Raw genomic sequence first — 18,385 nt, 5'->3', positions numbered from 1 at the left:
TCGAGAGTTCGAGACCAACTTGGGCCACATGGCGAAGCCCTGTCTGTACAAAATATTTAAAAATTAACTGGGTATCCTGGTGCATGCCTACAGTCCCAGCTACTTGGGAGGCTGAGGTGAAAGGATGGCTTGCGCCCAGGAGGCGGAGGTTGCAGTGAGCCAAGACTGTGCCATTGCCCTCCAGCTTGGGCAACAGAACCAGACCCTGTCTCAAAAAAAAAAAAAAAAAAAAAAAAAAAAAAACAAAGAAAAAAAGCCTAGGCAACGTAGTGAGACCTCATCATTACAAAAAATAGAAAAAATAGCTAGCCATGATGGCACATGCCTATAGGTCCCAGGTTCTCAGGAGGCTGAGGCAGAAGGATCACTTGAACTTGGGAAGGCTGCAGTGAGCTGTGATCCACTTTTTTAAAAAAAAGAGTGATTCAACTCTATTGCTGTCTACAAGAAACTCACTTTATAGACTAGTCCTGAAAGGATGGAAAAGATATTTCATGCAAATATCGACCAAAGAAGAGGAGGGACGGCAATACTAATATTAGAAAAATGACTTGTCCAGGTCAGGCACAGTGGCTCACGCCTGTAATGCCAGCACTTTGGGAGCCTGAGGAGGTTGGATCACCTGAGGTCAGGAGTTCAAGACCAGCCTAACTAATATGGTGAAACCCCGTCTCTACTAAAAATACAAAAATTAGCTGGGCATGCTAGTGCACACCTGCAGTTCCTGCTACTCAGGAGGCTGAGATAGGAGAATCACCTGAACCTGGGAGGTGGAGGTTACAGGGAGCCAAGATCATGCCACTGCACTCCAGTCTGGATGACAGAGCCAGACTCTGCCTCAAAAAAAGAAAAAAGAAAAATTACTTGTCCAAAAGATTACAAGAGATAAAGAAGGCATAATATATTAATAAAAAGTCCAATACAACAAGAAGATATAATGATTATAAACATTTATGTACCTAATAATAGACCATCAGAATATATGAAGCAAAAATTGGTAGAATTGAAGAAAGAAATAGTTCTACAATAATAGTTAGAGACTTCAATGCTCCACTCTCAAACAACAAATAGAACAAAGGAGAGAAGTAAGGAAATAAAGGACTTGAGTAACACAATAAGACAACCAGATCTAACACATACACAGACACTACCCAACATACACTGCTAACAGTATACACATTCTTCTCGGTTACACATGGGATAGCCTCCAGGATGGGCCATATGTTAGGCCATGAATTCAGCCTCAAGAGATTTTAAAAGATAGACATCAGCCAGCCGTGGTGGCTCAGGCCTATAATCCCAGCACTTTGGGAGGCTGAGGTGAGCAGATCACTTGAGGTCAGGAGTTTGAGACCAGCGTGGCCAACATGGTGAAACCCAGTCTCTAATAAAAATACAAAAATTAGCCAGGTGTGGTGGTGGGTGCCTGTAATCCCAGCTACTTGGGAGGCCGAGGCAGGAGAATTGCTTGAATCCAGGAGGCGGAGGTTGCAGTGAGCAGAGATGGCTCCAAGCACTTCAGCCTGGGAGACAGAGTGAGACTCCATCTCAAAATAAGTAAGTAAATAAATAAATATAAAACAAAAAGAGAGAGAAAATATTGAAAAACAAATGAAAACAAAAACACAGCATACCAATATTTACTGGACACAGTGAAAGCAGTGCTCAGGGGAAATTCTATGGCGGGGGAACAGGAAGTTATTGTTTAATGGGCACAGAGCTTCAGTTCAGCAAGACCACCAGAATTCTGGAGATAGCTGATGATGATGATTGCACAATATGAAATAAATGTGCTTTGTTGTTGGTTTTTTGTTTTAATCTTCCTTCGTATTTTTTTTTGAGACGGAGTTTCGCTCTTGTTACCCAGGCTAGAGTACAATGGCGCGATCTCGGCTTACCGTAACCTCCACCTCCTGGGTTCAGGCAATTCTCCTGCCTCAGCCTCCTGAGTAGCTGGGATTACAGGCACGAGCCACCATGCCCAGCTGAATTTTTGTAGTTTTAGTAGAGGCGGGGTTTCACCATGTTGACCAGGATGGTCTCGATCTCTTGACCTCGTGATCCACCCGCCTCGACCTCCCAAAGTGCTGGGATTACAAGCGTGAGCCACCGCGCCCGGCCTTGTTTTTGTTTTTTTGAGACAGAGTCACTGTCGCCCAGGCTAGAGTTCAGTGACTGCTGGAGTGAGTGAGTGATCTCAGCTCACTGCAACCTCCGCCTCCCGAGTTCAAGCGATTCTCCTGCCTTAGCCTCCAGAGTAGCTGGGACTACAGGTGTGCGCCACCACGTCCTGCTAATTTTTGTGTTTAGTAGCGATGGGGTTTCACCATGTTGGCCAGGCTGGTGTGGAATTCCTAGACTCAAGCGATCCGACTGCCTCGGCCTCCGAAAGTGCTGGGATTACAGGTGTAAGCCACCATGCCCAGCTCCTATGCATAAATAAATGATACTGATTTTCTTCTTGCAGCTCAGGAATCAGATCTGTTATTAGAATTCGTTTGCTTAAATTTAAGAAAGGGCTGGGCACTGTGGCTCACGGCTGTAATTCCAGCACTTCAGGTTGCCGAGATGAGCAGATCGCTTGCGTCCAGGAGTTCAAGACCAGCCCGGGCAACATAGTGAGAACTACCCCCATCCCCCCGCCACACACACACACACCCCCGGCCAGCACCTCCCTCCCCGCCCCGACTCCTTTCTCTGTCTCTACAAAAAAATACGAAAATAAATGAGTTGGGCATAGTGGTGACTGCCTGTGGTCCCAGCTACGCAGGAGGCTGAGGTGGGAGTATTGCTTGAATCCCGAAGCTCGCTGCAGGGAGCTGTGATCGTGCCACTGAACTCCAGCCTGGGCGACAAAGCAAGACCTTGACTCAAAATAGATTAAATAGATAAATTTAAGGAAAAAGCAATGATTTGAAGAGAACTAGTCATAGTGCAAGTGGTGCCGAACTAATGACTTAAATTTGGAAAACAGCGGTCCACGCGCAAAGCCCGTCACAAATCTGGCAGCCTTTGGATCTGGCTTCCACGTTTTCCAGATTGCCCTCGGCCTCTAGGTCGCTCAGGTCAGAGCGGCCCGGAGGCGCGGCCCACCCACGAGCCCCGCCCCCAGCCGCGCCCCGCCCCCAGCCGCGCCCCGCCCCAGCCCCCGCCCGCCGCGAGCCCCGCCCCCTCGGCCTACTCCTTCTCGGCCGCCGTTGCTTGGCACTTGAGCAGCAAGATGGCGGCGCAACAGCAGGACCGGGACGGTACTGCGCAGCTGGCGGGGCCGGCGGCGGAGGCTGACCCCCTAGGCCGCTTCACGTGTCCCGTGTGCTTAGAGGTGTACGAGAAGCCGGTACAGGTGCCCTGCGGACACGTGTAAGCGGCAAACCCGGGCCTGGTCGGGGGGCGCCTGACTGGGAGGGGAATGGAGCCGAAGAGCGAGGCCCCGACGAGTTGGGTCTTGGGGCGGGAGCCAGAGGTGACCCAGAGGGGCCTCCGGCGGGGCCCCCCAGGTCTCCTAAGGGCCTTGAAAACTGCCGGGGCGCTCTGCTGTCTCGCCCTGCTCACTCCCAAGTATCCAGTCCCTCCGCCCTTAGCTGGGCAGCTGCTGTCCGTTGAGCGCCTGCGGTGTACTAGGCGGCTTGTCAGTCCCCTTCCCAGACGAGATAGTGAAATCGTGCCCTATGGGGACTTTAGCCTCTGAAGTCCGCCTTGGAGTGCCGACGTTTCCTTTCTAGTCCACGTCGCTCTTAAAGCATAGGACATTTGGCATCGTGTCTAGCTGTGCCGAGTTATTCCAACGTGGACTAAAGTTGGGAGAAACGCTGAATTAGACTAAAACAAAAGGGAAGTCTTTATGTGGATCTGGCCAGTCTGCCCTTAGCTGTGAAAGGGGGTGGGAGTTGGCAGACGGAATTGTTAGCGTTCTCTGCTTCCTGTGTAGGAGGTTTGTTTCTTTCCATTTTCAATTAAGCCTTCATGACCTGAATACTGTGAATAGACTGGTTATGGTGATTAAAGCAGATATGTGTAAAAATGTCCAGTCCAGGTCCTGGGCTGTGGCCGGGGCTTTCGAGGTTGGCGGATTTGAATCTAAGCCTTGTTCCGTTAGACGCACAAACACACCTGAGCTGAAAACATTGTAGGCAGCGTGGCCACCTGCTTCTTGCCTCTGAGAATTGGCTTTTCCTCTGGCCTCTCTTGGTGCCTATTGTGGGATCACCTTGGCATTGGTCTTGGGACCCCTTCACTAGTCAGCAGGCACAGTAGCCATTGCACTCCATGGCCGTTATTCTATAGCCACCCTGCAGTGGGGTAGGGTTGGTAGCCATTTTACAGGTGAATACACTGAGGGTCCGAGGCTCACTTAGGGAAGGCTTAGCGTGTCCTAACTCTTCCCAGATGGACTGCAGGTGACTATTGTGCTACTCCAGAGAACAGTGGTTGGCCCCTAGCAAAGGCTCCCAGCCACACTGGCTGCTTTTTGCTTCTTCATATAGCTTTAGGCTATCCCTCTTTGCAGTTCAGCTAGCCTGGAACTCTTTAATTTTCTCAGGCTTCAAGTCCCAGGTTAAGTTACCAAACACCATTCCTGTTTAAATTACTTCCCCCCTTCCTTTCTGGGGCTTAACTTCCCTCTTGCTTGTACAGAGCAAAACTTACAGCTCATGAAGGAGTGGCCATGTATTTTTTGCCCCTCAACTGACTGGAATGCCCTCTGTGTGCCAGATCTTGGGGTAAAGTAAAAAGGTGACTCTGCCTTCTGAGTTTACAGTTCAGTGAATTGATTATAAATAAGTACCGATGACTGGTCATACTACTGTAAAAATTCCTTCTGCAAGTGGGAGGGTATTTCAGGGATCACACCTCTGTATGGGGTGAGTGATCAGGTAATGCTTGAATAAACTAAGAAATTAGTGGTGGAAGCAAACTTCACCAGAGTTGAAGTGGTCTTTAGCTAGCTTTTTCATTGAATCCGTTTATCCTTGGATCAGACTTACCTAATTTTGGATTAATTCAGTGGATTTCATTTACTGTTAATGTTTGTAAAAAGGTTTGACCCAGCACAGTTTGCTAAATGAAGAGCAGCAAAATTTGAGATTTCCTTGAGCTAGGTGAACGTTTCCTAGGTCAGAGGGCAAGGAGCAGTACTGGGATTCAAACGTTGGCTCTTCCCTATACTCACCATCCTAGCGCCACGTGCTCAGCAGTTCAGTGCAAATTGAAGACAGATGGAAGCACCTCTGTGAGGGCAGCCTGACTCCCCCTTAGCTCCAGCCAAGTGCTTTCTGCTGTGCCTAGTTGATTTTTACCTTTGGCGCTGGGAAACTTGAACATTACTGCAACTCTGGCTGGGGCATTGGATTTTTATAAAACTTTATTTCAAGCCCTGAATGACTGCATTCTCCAATCTAGTATAATACAGCTGGAAAAGGGCAGCTGGCTGGGTGCCCGAGAGAGGGGAATTTCTTCCTAGCACTGGACTGGGTGGAGTATCAGAAGGCTGAACTAGGAAGGGGCCCATAAGTAGGAAATAGAAACTGAAAAGCCAGCCCAGGATATTTGAGCAGTTTAAAAGCAGTTTGGTGGTTTGGGCGTGTCTCAGGCACAAAGTGGCTCATAAACATTTGATAGATGAGCTGTACCACTTATGTATGTGCTTGAGAAGAGACTTCAGGCTGCTTTTATCTGCATGCTGGGTTTGGTTCCATTATACTCACTGGACCCTCGGTGCTCTCTTGGATTCCTCTTGTGATCTGCCTTTGTGAAGAGGCAACACAAGTGATGGCCACAAGGCCCTGCCTGTCTCTGCTGCCTCATCGCTTGCCCTTCTCACCATGGTCTACCGCATTGTGGCTCCCAAGGCCTGCCTGCCTGCCTTCCTTTCCAGTGCTCATTTGTGTTTGGCATCATCTCGGTGTGGAGCTCTGCACCCAGATCTGTGTGGCTGTCCTCGTAATTGGGTCCCACCCAGCTCAAATGCCAACTCCTCAGAAGCAGCTTTCTGTGATCACCCCAACTGGTCTCTTTGCCATATTTCCTTCATATATTTAATCACTAGCTGAAATTAACGTTTGTGTTTTTCTTCACTCTAGAATGTAAGTGTCATGAGAACAGGGCTTTGTCAAGTTTCCACTCTGCCCTCAGTGGCCCTCACCTTCTCTGAACCTGATCTGGAATCCCTAACAGCATTAACATCTAACTTAATGACAAAGAGGAAGGAGATTCTTAGAGGCAGTAGAAAAATGGTCAAGTGTTCAGAAAATTGCCTTTCATTATACATCCTTAGTTCTTTCTGACAGATTGGGTTATACTGTCTTAATCTATCAGATTAGGTAAGTAGCCCAGGGTGTCTTCATTCTTTCTGTATGCCATATCTCAGCATCGCCATCTGCCTAGGCTTCAGGATAGAAACTCAGTCATCTTTGACTTTCCTTCTTTTCTTTAAAGTCAGTAAGTTATCAAGTCCCGATTCCGTCTGAGCCATTTCCTGAATTCATCCTCTACTGCCTTAGTCAGGCCCTCACAATCCTCTGCCTTTAGCCATGTTTGGTTTTTGCTTTGTCTCTTCTCCTCACCTAAAAAAACTAACAGGGCTGGGCGTGGTGGCTTATGTCTGTAATCCCAGCACTTTGGGAGGCTGAGGCAAGTGGATCACCAGCGGTCAGGAGTTGGACACCAGCCTGGCTAACATGTGAAACCCCGTCTCTACTAAAAATACAAAATTAGCCAGATGCAGTGGCGGGCGCCTATAATCACAGCTACTTGGTAGGCTGAGGCAGGAGAATCGCTTGAACTCAGAAGGTGGAGGTTACAGTGAGCCAAGATTGCGCCATTGCACTCTAGCCTGGGCAACAGAGCGAGACTGTCTCAAAAAAAACACAAACAACAAAAGTAACAACAACAACAAAACTTGTTTTCCATGATAGCACAGAGATGTTTTTCTGAAACTTGGATTTGGTCTTGTCTTGTTGATATCTTGCTTTAAACTTCTGGTCTGTGGAAAAGTCTGTTAGATTATTATTTCCTCAGGTACATAATGAATTTTAAGCCTAAATTTGGCCTGGAATAGACTTCCCTTCCTCTGCTAGTTGACAACTTTTTTTTAAAGTGTCAGATGGGTAATGGACCAATGTCTGTAACAAGGTTCAAGGGTGGCACATCTCGCACATGTACATGAACACCCGGTCATCACGTTCACGAATTACAGAGGATCCAGCTGAACTCTTTTAAGGCTGATCAGAGACGCTGTCTCTGCAGTCTTAGCCCTTTCCTTCTCAGGTCACAGCTAGTTGCTTTTCCCCTTATGTTCCCAAAGCGCTTTGCCTTCACCTCTAATGATAGCAGCTCCCATTTATGGTGCATTTGGTACATGCTGAACGCTCTGCCAGGGGTCTGCTATACAAACTGCATCCTCCCAGCAATCCTAGAGGTAGGTACTACTCTTCATTTCACAAAGGAAAAAACAGAGACTCGAAACCCCACCGAGATCTCTCAGTGGCAGGGCCTAAGGCTTGAGGCCTCAACCTTAACACCTTTCACTGTGTATCACAGGAGTTTGCGTTTATTCTTGCAGTTGTGTGTTCTTTGTAGTCCACTTCTATTCCTCAATTTTTCTGGCCTGGAAGGACTTTGTATTTGAATTGGGAGAAGAGAGCAAGTTGTTTTTACTCCATCATCCATTGACGTCTTTTTAAAAGTTGATCCATATTTGTCGTCTTGTCTCCATGATGCGTGACGGAGGTTCTCTGTATGTCTTGTTCTAGCTTTTGCTCTGCATGCCTGCAGGAATGTCTGAAGCCGAAGAAGCCTGTCTGTGGGGTGTGTCGCAGCGCTCTGGCACCTGGCGTCCGAGCCGTGGAGCTCGAGCGGCAGATCGAGAGCACAGAGACTTCTTGCCATGGCTGCCGTAAGAATGTATGTGGAAGTAATGTGGAAGAGTCCATGTCTTTCCATGATAAGATGGGGTGAAATATACAGTGCTGTGTTATTTCTGAAGTTAGAGCATGACTAGGTCACTAACAGCACGCATGCATGCCAGTTACTTGGGGTGATGGCTGTGCTGGTTTGTTTTCATAACCTTACTGGTTTGTTTCCTTTTTAAAGAGTTGGTTAAGTGTATATTTTGGCTTTGAAAGCCATAGAAATCAGTTATCCCAGCTTTTTCCTATAAAAGATCAATTTTTGCCAGACACAGTGGCTCACGCCTGTAATCCCAGCACTTTGGGAGGCCAAGGTGGGTGGGTCATCTGAGGTCAGGAGTTCGAGACCAGCCTGGTCAACATGTCGAAACCCCATCTCTACTAAAAATACAAAAATTAGCTGGGCATGGTGGCTCATGCCTGTAATTCCCGCTACTCAGGAGTCTGAGGCTGAGGCAGGAGAATCACTTGAACCCAGGAGGCGGGGGTTACAGTGAGCCGAGATCATGCCATCGCCCTGGGCATCAGGGTGAGACTCAAAAAAAAAAAAAAAAAAAAAATTTTCCTGAAGCATTATATATCATTTTAATTAGAATATAATGATAATGATGTTCCATGATTCTTTAAAAAATGAAGTCAGTGACTCAAACTTAACTCTTGTAATGCATTTGAGGGGAAGTGTAATCTGTATCATTAGATATAAAAATTTAATGGTTCAGCTTTTTAGCACTTAACAGGAATCATGATATAAAGGTTAATATGAAGACCAGGTGCAGTGGCTCATGCGTGTAACCCCAGCTCTTTAGGGGTCCAAGGCAAAAGGATAGCTTGAGGCTAGGAGTTGAGACCAGCCTGGGCAACATAGTGGAGACCTCATCTCTACAAAAAAAAAATCAGATTAGCCAGGTGTGGTGGTATGTACCTGTAGGCCCAGCTATTCAGGAGGCAAGGGCAGGAGGATCACTTGAGCCCAGGAGTTTGGGATTACAGTAATCTATAATTATGCCACTACAGCCTGGCTGACAGCAAGACCCTGTCTCTTTAAAAAAGTCAATATGAAATCATTGGATTATAATGACAGTTGCTAACATTTGAACTGCATCCATGCTCTTGTATAATCAGAGTCAAGTGTATTTATTTTCATACCTGTTATAACTGCTACTGGAAAGGAGAAATACTGTTGTCTTATTTTCCAAGAGATATACATGGCTTTATTGATTTTAGAATCATTAAAATTTTTTAAATTCTGGACCATACAAAAATATACAATAATGCAGGCTTGTTCCTCATTCCAGAGATTACTTCAAAAATAGTTCAATTTAAGACCTGGCAGGGTGGTTCATGCCTGTAATCCCAACACTTTGGGAGGCCAAGGCAGGTGAATTGCTTAAGTCCAGGAGTTCTAGGCCAGTCTGAGCAACATGGTGAAACCTTGGCTCTACTGAAAATACAAAAAATGCAGGGCATGGTGGTATGCACCTGTAGTCCCAGCTATATGGGAGGCTAAAGTGGGAAGATGGCTTGAGCCTAGGAGGCAGAGGTTGCAGTGAGCTGAGATTGTGCCACTGCACCCCAGCCTGGACCAAAAAAAAAAAAGTGGTTCTATTTCGAAGGCTATGTAACGTTTTCTACCCTTTGACAAACACAGATGTAGAATTTTTAACCAACACAGTTATAGGATTTTTGCAAAATAAGATCACACTATATTTCTTCAACTTTTTTTTCACTTCTTTAAATATACAATCATTCCCAACTTTTTTCCACTTTCAGGTTTTTTTTCTCTTGCATATCAAGAGTTTCATTATTTTTAGTCAGTTTCATTATTTTTATCACTTCAGTGTGAATGGCCATAGTGTTAATGAAACTGACCTTTTCAGAGTTATTTAGTATTAGGGATGCATAGTAGGGCTGTGTCAGTGCTAAATAGGGCTATTTTCTGTCTCTTAATTGGGGGCTTCACTCTTGAGGCTCTGCACCGTGAGTCATGCCTGTAATCCCAGCGCTTAGAGAGGCCAAGGCAGGATCACTTGAGCTCAGGAGCTTGGAACCAGGGTGGGCGACATAGTGGGACTCTGTATATACTAAAACAAACAAACACAACCAGCTGGGTGTAGTGTATGCATGTAGTCCCAGCTCCTCAGGAGGCTGAAGTGGGAAGATTGCTTGAGCCCAGGAGTTTGAGAGCAGCCTGGGCAATATAGTGGACCTGGTTTCTACAGAAAAAGAAAACAAAATGGGGGATTTCTCAGCTTAAAGTCAAGTTCTTTTTGAGTTGGAGCCTCGCTCTGTTGCCAGGCTGGAGTGCAGTGGTGCGATCTCAGCTCACTGCAACCTCTGCCTCCCAGGTTCAAGCGATTCTCCTGCCTCAGCCTCCCAAGTAGCTGGGAGTACAGGAGTGCGACACCATGCCCAGCTAATTTTTGTATTTTTGGTTGAGATGGGGTTTCACCATGTTGGCCAGGATGGTCTCAATCTCTTGACCTTGTGATCCCCCCGCCTCAGCCCCCCAAAGTGCTGGGATTACAGGTGTGAGCTACCACGCCCAGCAAGTCAAATTCTTTAGCCAGAAGTGAGACAATCATCATAGTAAGCTGGAGCTCAAATATTGGAGCATTTTTCCCCTCTGAAGTTTCCTTTTAGAAACTCAAGATACTGAAATACAATTTCCTACTGCCTTCATCTTTCTTTATGCATGCATAATAGAGTTTTGGGTTTTTTTGTTTTTGTTTTTGTTTTTTTTTTTTTTTTTTTTTGAGGTAGAGTCTGGCTCTGTTGCCTGGGCTGGAGTGCAAGGGCCTGGTCCCAGCCCACTGCAACCTCTGCCTTCCAGGCTCAAGCCATCCTCCGACCTCAGCCTCTCAAGTAGCTGGGACTTAACAGGCATGTGTCACCATGCCCGTCTAATTTTTTTTTTTGAGACAGAGTCTCGCTCTGTCACCAGGTGCCAGGCTGGAGTACAGTGGCGCAATCTCAGCTCATTGCAACCTCTGCCTCCCAGGTTCAAGCAATTCTTCTGCCTCAGCCTCCTGAGTAGCTGGGACTACAGATGCACACCACCACACCCAGCTAATTTTTATATTTTAGTAAAGATGGGGTTTCACCATGTTGACCAGGATGGTCTCGATCTCTTGACCTCATGATCCACCCGCCTCGGCCTCCCAAAGTGCTGGGATTACAGGCGTGAACCACTGCGCCCGGCCAGTTTTTTTGTATTTTTAGTAGAGACAGGGTTTTGCATGTTGCCCATGCTTGTCTCGAACTTGGAGTGCAAAGCGATCGCCCACCTCGGCCTCCTTCAGGATTATAGGTGTGAGCCACCATGCTCAGCCCATGATGGGCTTTTTGTCTGTTTTACTGTGTGCTTTTGCTTTTCTCCATTTTCAGTACTAGTTATTATATTGTTGGCATACCTCTAAAAATATTTTTCTGCCGGGCGCGGTGGCTCAAGCCTGTAATCCCAGCACTTTGGGAGGCCGAGGCGGGTGGATCACGAGGTCAAGAGATCGAGACCATCCTGGTCAACATGGTGAAACCCCGTTTCTACTAAAAATACAAAAAATTAGCTGGGCATGGTGGCGCGTGCCTGTAATCCCAGCTACTCAGGAGGCTGAGGCAGGAGAATTGCCTGAACCCAGGAGGCGGAGGTTGCGGTGAGCCGAGATTGCGCCATTGCACTCCAGCCTGGGTAACAAGAGCGAAACTCCGTCCCAAAAAAAAAAATATATATATATATATTTTTCTTTCCTTTATCTTCCCTCTTCACTTCTTTATTTTATTTTATTTTTCTTCCCTGCCCCAGTTGGGAATCTTCAATTCTTAAAACTCTTTAGAAAACCTGTAATGAAGCACTGTTCTCTGGGCTTTCCTCTCTTTCTGATTTACCGTTACACAGCCTAGATTTTATATGAAATATTGGGCCAAGTGTGGTGGTTCATACCTGTAATCCCAGCACTTTGGGAGGCTGAGACAGGCAGATCACTTGAGGTCAGGAGTTTGAGACCAGCCTCCTAACCTGGTGAAACTCCATTTCTATTAAAAATATGAAAATTAGCTGGGCATGGTGGCACACGCCTGTAATCTCAGCTATTCAGGAGGCTGAAGTGGGAGAATCACTTGAACCTGGGAGGCAGAGGTTGCAGTGAGCTGAGCTGGTGTCAGTGCCCTCCAGCCTGGGCAACAGAGTGAGCGAGACTTTGTCTCAAAAAGAGAGAATTCAGATTTTACTTTTTTAAAGATTATTTCTCACACTCTGGTGATCGATGCTTTAACCAGGGCTAGTAGCTTTAATACATTTTACCTAAATGATCACTTTTCTCTGCTGCACATAACAGAGTGTGGTTTTTGGCTTGCTGTAAGGAGACTAATTTAAATTCTAGTATAGAAAACTTTAAAACATCCTAGATTTGGAGCTTGTCTGTGAGCAGACAGCATATCATGAATAGGAGCAAACCTCTAGGAGAGTAGTTTTAGAGTGGAAGCAGATATCCTGATTTAGTCAAATGAAATAGCAGCCTTGGTATTAATGAAAAAGCTGCAATAATCAGGGTTTCAGCCCCATCAGCTTAGTCAGGAGTCTGGTGAGATTATTTGCCAGGGTGGTATAGGTCTAGTTTTTATTGTGCCTTTGTTTTGGGACTATATTTGGCCTCTTACAAGGTCCTCACTAACTTGTGGGCTCTGATTCTTCTTATTTGAGTTCTTCCTATCCAAGATCCGGGCCCATGTGGCTACTTGTTCTAAATACCAGAATTACATCATGGAAGGTGTGAAGGCCACCACTAAGGATGCATCTCTTCAGCCAAGGTAAATGATTCAGTCTCCCCGTAGGTGGAGGTCGTCTCTTGCTATTAATACAAGGAGGCTGGGCACCTTGCATGCCCAGGGGTTTAGTTGTATGAGTTGTATGAACTGTTGTGCTGGCTAAAGATGATAAAAGTGTTTTGGGGGAGTATTCAGGGGAGGACCCTGGACTCTGGTGTTCACTTCACATGTTAGCTGAGCTATTCTTTTTTTTTTGAGATGGAGTCTTGCTCTGTTGTCTGGGCTGTAGTACCATGGCACAATCTCCGCTCACTATAACCTCTGTCTCCTGGGTTCAAGCAATTCTCTTGCCTCAGCCTCCCAAGTAGCTGGGATTATAGGCACCCACCACCACGCTTATTTTTGTATTTTTTAGTAGAGATGGGGTTTCACCATGTTGGCCAGGCTGGTCTTGAACTCCTGACCTCAGGTGATCCACCTTGCGTTGGCCTCCAAAGTGCTGGGATTACAGACGTGAGCCAACACACCTGGCCAACTGAGTTACTATTTTCAAAACACTTGACCTGAGTCTGGAGTGACCATCAGTGTTCTTGTCATTACACATTTGGTGAGTTTGGCTCCTCTTTGGAGTGTACCGGGGTTGAAGTTTAATGGAAAGGTCCTCACAGAATTTTTTTTTTTCCTGCCTTTTACCTCCCAGGAATATTCCAAACCGTTACACCTTTCCTTGTCCTTACTGTCCTGAGAAGAACTTTGATCAGGAAGGACTTGTGGAGCACTGCAAATTATTCCATAGCACGGATACCAAATCTGTGGTAAGAGTAACCTTTTTTCTTTTAAACTTTATTATGAGAAAGGATCAAGCTTGGAGAAAAATGACAGGATTAGTAGAATGAACTCCTGTGTGCCCTTCACCTAGATTCACAAATTGTTAACATTTTACCATATTTGCTTATAACCATGTTCTCTATTACACATTTTTTGCTGACCATCTGGGATTAAGCTACAGATACCATGACCCTTTTTGAACCCTGATACAGGAGTTCTCCTAGAACAAGAATGTTTTCTTGGAAAATTACATTTTTGTGTGTATAATTAATCATATTCAAGAAGTTTAACATTGATACAATCTAATATCTAATGGGAAATTTATGTTTTAATTTTAACAATTACAATTTCCTTCATAGCAATTTCCCCTCCCCCTAGGGCAGAGGCAGGGATGGTACATGAGTTCTCTGTCCTCTGAGTGCCACATTAAGTCATGTGATGTCTGTTGGTCCTGTTGTTGGTAACATTAACTTGGATCCCTTGGTATCCACCAAATCTCTCCTCCATGAAGCTGCTGTTTTATTTTTGGAGTTGTGGGTAAAGAGAATTTAGGTGAAATTATCAGGAAAGGGCTTATCAGTCCTTGGACATTATACTCAGCTATCACTGACCAGCATATAGTCTCCTTTAAAAAAAAAATGTTGTTTGGCCGGGCGCGGTGACTCACACTTGTTGTAATCCCAGCACTTTGGGAGGCCAAGGAGGTCAGGAGATTGAGACCACCCTGGCCAACATGGTGAAACCCTATCTCTACTAAAATTAAAAAAAAAAAAAAAAAATTAGCCAGGTGTGGTGGTATATGCCTGTAGTCCCAGCTACTCAGGATGTTGAGGCAGGGGACTCGTTTGAACCCTGGAGGCAGAGGTTGCAGTGAGCGGAGATCGAGCCAGTGCACTCCAGCCTGGGTGATAATGTGAGACTCGCCTCAAAAGAAAAAAAAAATGTAGGCTAGGCATGGTGGCTCTCGCCTATAGTCTCAGCACTTTGTGAGGCTGGTAAATCACTTGAGGTCAGGAGTTTAAGACCAGCTTGGCCAACATGGTGAAACTCCATCTCTACTAAAAATACAAAAAATAGCTAGGCATGGTGGCACGTGCCTGTAATCCCAGCTACTTAGGAGGCTCAGGCAGGAGAAATGCTTGAACCCGGAAGGCAGAAATTACAGTGAACCAAGATTGTACCACTGTACTCCAGCCTGGGCAACACAGCAAGACTTCCCCCCGCCACCCCAACCCCATGAAAGTATTTGTTCCATCTCAGCATTACCTTTCTCTCTTAATGTGATCAACAGACCAGGTCTTTTTTTTACAGTTCGGTGTATACCTCCTTGGGTTTTGTTTTAATTTTTCCGTTTATCTCATACTGCTTCTCTTGAACTACATACATACATACATACATATGGGCAGCCTTCAGCTCCATTGCTGTAAACAGTGGTGCAGAGATTTTAGAATTTTAGTGAGCTTTTGTGAGAATACTAGGGCAGCTGTCAATGCTGTTCTTAAGTCTGATAGCATTCTTTATTTCTCTACCCTAAATCTTAAGATAGAACTGGCCATTTTGAGAAACATCTTTGCCTATATTTATGTATGTTTATAAGCTAAAGTCTTAGATATGGATTGACTTGGGTAAATGTTACTTGCATCCATAATTTTGATGGATACTGTTATTGCTGAACTATTCTGGTTTCTGGTATGGCAACCTAATTTTTTGTTTTTTTTTTCCCCCCTCCTTTGGCTTCCTGAAATCCCTCTGATTATGTTGTCTCTGTTGAGGGCTTCTCTTCCTTTAGCCTTTGGCCCTCTGTTCTGTCTTCCTCTCCTCCTGTAGGTTCTTAACTCTGCGTGTCACCCTTCCCTTTGGAAGCCATCTCCTTTTCAGCCTCTATTGTCGACCTACGTTCTAGCTCCACAGCTACAGCTGCCTGCCCACCTCTTCCACTTAGACTCCCACCATCCCAGATTTCTCTCTTGTCAATCCCCTTTATCACTGTATCTTCCTTGCTGTGGAGTAGGGTTCCACTATCACTGTATCCTCCTTGCTGTGAAGTAGGGTTCCACCTTTAAGCGAGGGCAATTAGGTCCTCTTTCTCCCTGGCATGAGTTTTCCACACTCACTGGTCTGGTTGTTTGTGTGTATTAACAGTAACTGCCACTTCCCTGGCCCCGTGCTGCTGTATCTCTTCTGGAGCACCCCCCTCCTTTTTTTTTTTTTTTTTTTTTTTTTTTAGATGGAGTCTCTGTTGCCCAGACTGGAGTGCAGTGGTGCAATCTCAGCTCACTGCAGCCTCCACTTTAGGGTTCAAGTGATTATCCCACCTCAGCCTCCCAAGTAGCTGGGATTACAGGTACCTGCCACCACACGTGGCTAATTTTTGTATTTTTAGTAGAGACGGGTTTCACCATGTTAGCCAGGTTGATCTCAAACTCCTGATGTCAGGTGATCCGCTTGCCTCAACCTCCCAAAGTGTTGGGATTACAGGCGTGAGCCACTGCACCTGGCCTGGAGCACCCTTTTGTGTTCTCTGCCTTTCCAAATACCTCCCAGTCTTCAAAACTCAAATCGACGTTTTGTGTGAGGGCATTTCAGCCTGATCCCTCTCGCCTGAGCATTTCCTTTGTTAAGATGCATGTAAGGCTGTGTTTTGCTTCACTGGGACATCGCTTATCCGATTATTCACTTGGTTTTCTTGTGCTTTTGGATCGTTTTGTGTGCTGGGATGGAAGGCCATTCTAGGCCCCCCACCAGGCTGACTCACTTCTCTGCCTACAGTAGGGAATTGGAAAGGGTGCTATCATGATTTGAGCCTTTACCCACTCCTACATGTCATTTGACTTGAGGAGGAAATTCGCAGTGTTTTCTGGGCTGCTGATGTGCACAGGAAGGAGTGACCTGGCCCTGGACGGTATGTCAGGAAAGCTGTCCTGCAAGAACGGAGGTCAGACACAGGTCACAGAGGGCTGGTGCCAGCTTGGACATTGGGTGCCTAAGACCTTGCTTTTGTGTTGAAAGGTTTGTCCAATATGTGCCTCGATGCCCTGGGGAGACCCCAACTACCGCAGCGCCAACTTCAGAGAGCACATCCAGCGCCGGCACCGCTTTTCTTACGACACTTTTGTGGTAAGTCTGGACCGCAGGCTGTGATCCCACCCCTGGGGGAACGGCACGGCTGTTTCACTCTTCTCAAGGGGTACTGGGGGCCTCCAGTGTAAACTTTGTCACTGATGTGATGTACTTCTAGTCCCTGGAATGGCAATTACATAGTTTCTGTTTATGGGCCAGGCAGGTGACATTTGTTTATTTTTTTGAGACAGTATCGCTCTGTCACCCAGGCTGGAGTGCAGTGGCACTATCTCAGCTCAGTGCAACCTCTGCCTCCCAGGTTCAAGTGATTCTCCTGCCTCAGCCTCCCAAGTAGCTGGGACTACAGGTGCAAGCCACCATGCCCGGTTAATTTTTGTATTTTTAGTAGAGATGGGGTTTCACTGTGTTGGCCGGGAAGATCTCGAACTCCTGACCACCTGATCCACCCACCTTGGCTTTCCAAAGTGCTGGGATTATAGATGTGAGACACCACGCCTGGCCCAGAGTGACATTTAAGAAGATGATCTGGTCACTCTTTGAGACAAAGACAGTGATGCTTGCTCCTTCATCTTCTACCCCTGCCCCCAATTTTTTGTCTACTTTCTTGTGGTATATATAATTTCTTTGTTGTTGTTTTTTTTTTTGGTTTTTTTTTTTTTGAGACGGAGTTTCGCTCTTGTTACCCAGGCTGGAGTGCAATGGCGCGATCTCGGCTCACCGCAACCTCCGCCTCCTGGGTTCAGGCAATTCTCCTGCCTCAGCCTCCTGAGTAGCTGGGATTACAGGCACACGCCACCATGCCCAGCTAATTTTTTGTATTTTTAGTAGAGAGGGGGTTTCACCATGTTGACCAGGATGGTCTCGATCTGTTGACCTCGTGATCCACCCACCTCAGCCTCCCAAAGTGCTGGGATTACAGGCTTGAGCCACCGTGCCCGGCCTTATAATTTCTGCCTGTTATAGAACTTGGTTTGGGTGTGGTGGTTCATACCTGTAATCTTAGTACTTTGGGAGGCTGAGGCAGGTGGGTTGCTTGAGCTCAGGAGTTTGAGACCAGCCTGGGTAACGTGGTAAAACCTCATCTCTGCAAAAAATACAAAAATTAGCCAGGTGTGGTGGGTCCTCCTTGTAGTCCCAGCTGCTTTGAGAGAGCTGGGACAGAAGGATCTCTTGAGCCCAGGAGGCGGAGGTTACAGTAAGCTGTGATCATGCCACTACACTCCAGCCTGAGCAACAGAATGAGACCCTGACTCAAAAAAAAAAAAAGAATTTGGGCTAGGGAGGCTCTTACTTAGATGTCCATGGGGACCATAATGGAAATAATCCTCCTGAGGATTTACAAACCAGATGGTGCCCGGCTCGTTGTGCTGCCATCACTTCCACCCCTTGTTTTCTTGTGGAAATACAGGTGCAGCATTGTCTGTCTTCTTTGCCCGCCCCCCATGCCCCAGCAGCACATGAAAATCTCATAGGTTTCACAGGTTTTAATCATCTTAAAAAATACTTCTTGGCTCACGCCTATAATCCCAGCACTTTGGGAGGCCGAGGCGGGTGGATCACAAGGTCAAGAGATCGAGACCATCCTGGTCAACAAGGTGAAACCCTGTCTCTACTAAAAATAAAAAATTAGCTGGGCATGGTGGCGCAGCCTGTAGTCCCCGCTACTCAGGAGGCTGAGGCAGGAGAGTTGCTTGAACCCAGGAGACGGAGGTTGCGGTGAGCCGAGATCGAGCCATTGCACTCCAGCCTGGGTAACAAGAGGGAAATTCCGTTTCCAAAAAAAAAAAAAAAAACAAACTTCAGGTCAA

At 46.3% G+C, this 18,385-nt stretch overlaps 1 protein-coding gene and 1 non-coding gene across 2 annotated transcripts in view; one reads left to right on the top strand and one right to left on the bottom strand.

The window, feature by feature from the left end:
- The first annotated feature begins 3,163 nt into the window (after positions 1-3,163).
- The window catches only part of RNF114 (ring finger protein 114), an 18,300-nt gene continuing 3,078 nt past the window's right edge, over positions 3,164-18,385 (top strand). Inside the window, exons 1-5 of the mRNA XM_032256021.1 lie at positions 3,164-3,360; positions 7,752-7,902; positions 12,604-12,710; positions 13,369-13,483; positions 16,506-16,613. Of these exons, the coding sequence (XP_032111912.1) occupies positions 3,221-3,360; positions 7,752-7,902; positions 12,604-12,710; positions 13,369-13,483; positions 16,506-16,613 (621 nt within the window). The 5' untranslated portion in view covers positions 3,164-3,220. The remainder of the gene's footprint in view (positions 3,361-7,751; positions 7,903-12,603; positions 12,711-13,368; positions 13,484-16,505; positions 16,614-18,385) is intronic.
- Positions 7,097-7,200, bottom strand: LOC116535233. Its single transcript, XR_004262110.1, has one exon. It is a non-coding gene; the product is annotated as a small nucleolar RNA U13 (small nucleolar RNA).

The sequence above is a fragment of the Sapajus apella genome, unplaced genomic scaffold, assembly GCF_009761245.1.
Source record: "Sapajus apella isolate SASKATOON/1434 unplaced genomic scaffold, GSC_monkey_1.0 scaffold92, whole genome shotgun sequence".
Classification (NCBI taxonomy): Eukaryota; Metazoa; Chordata; class Mammalia; order Primates; family Cebidae; genus Sapajus; species Sapajus apella.
This window is presented reverse-complemented; position numbering and strand designations above follow the sequence as displayed.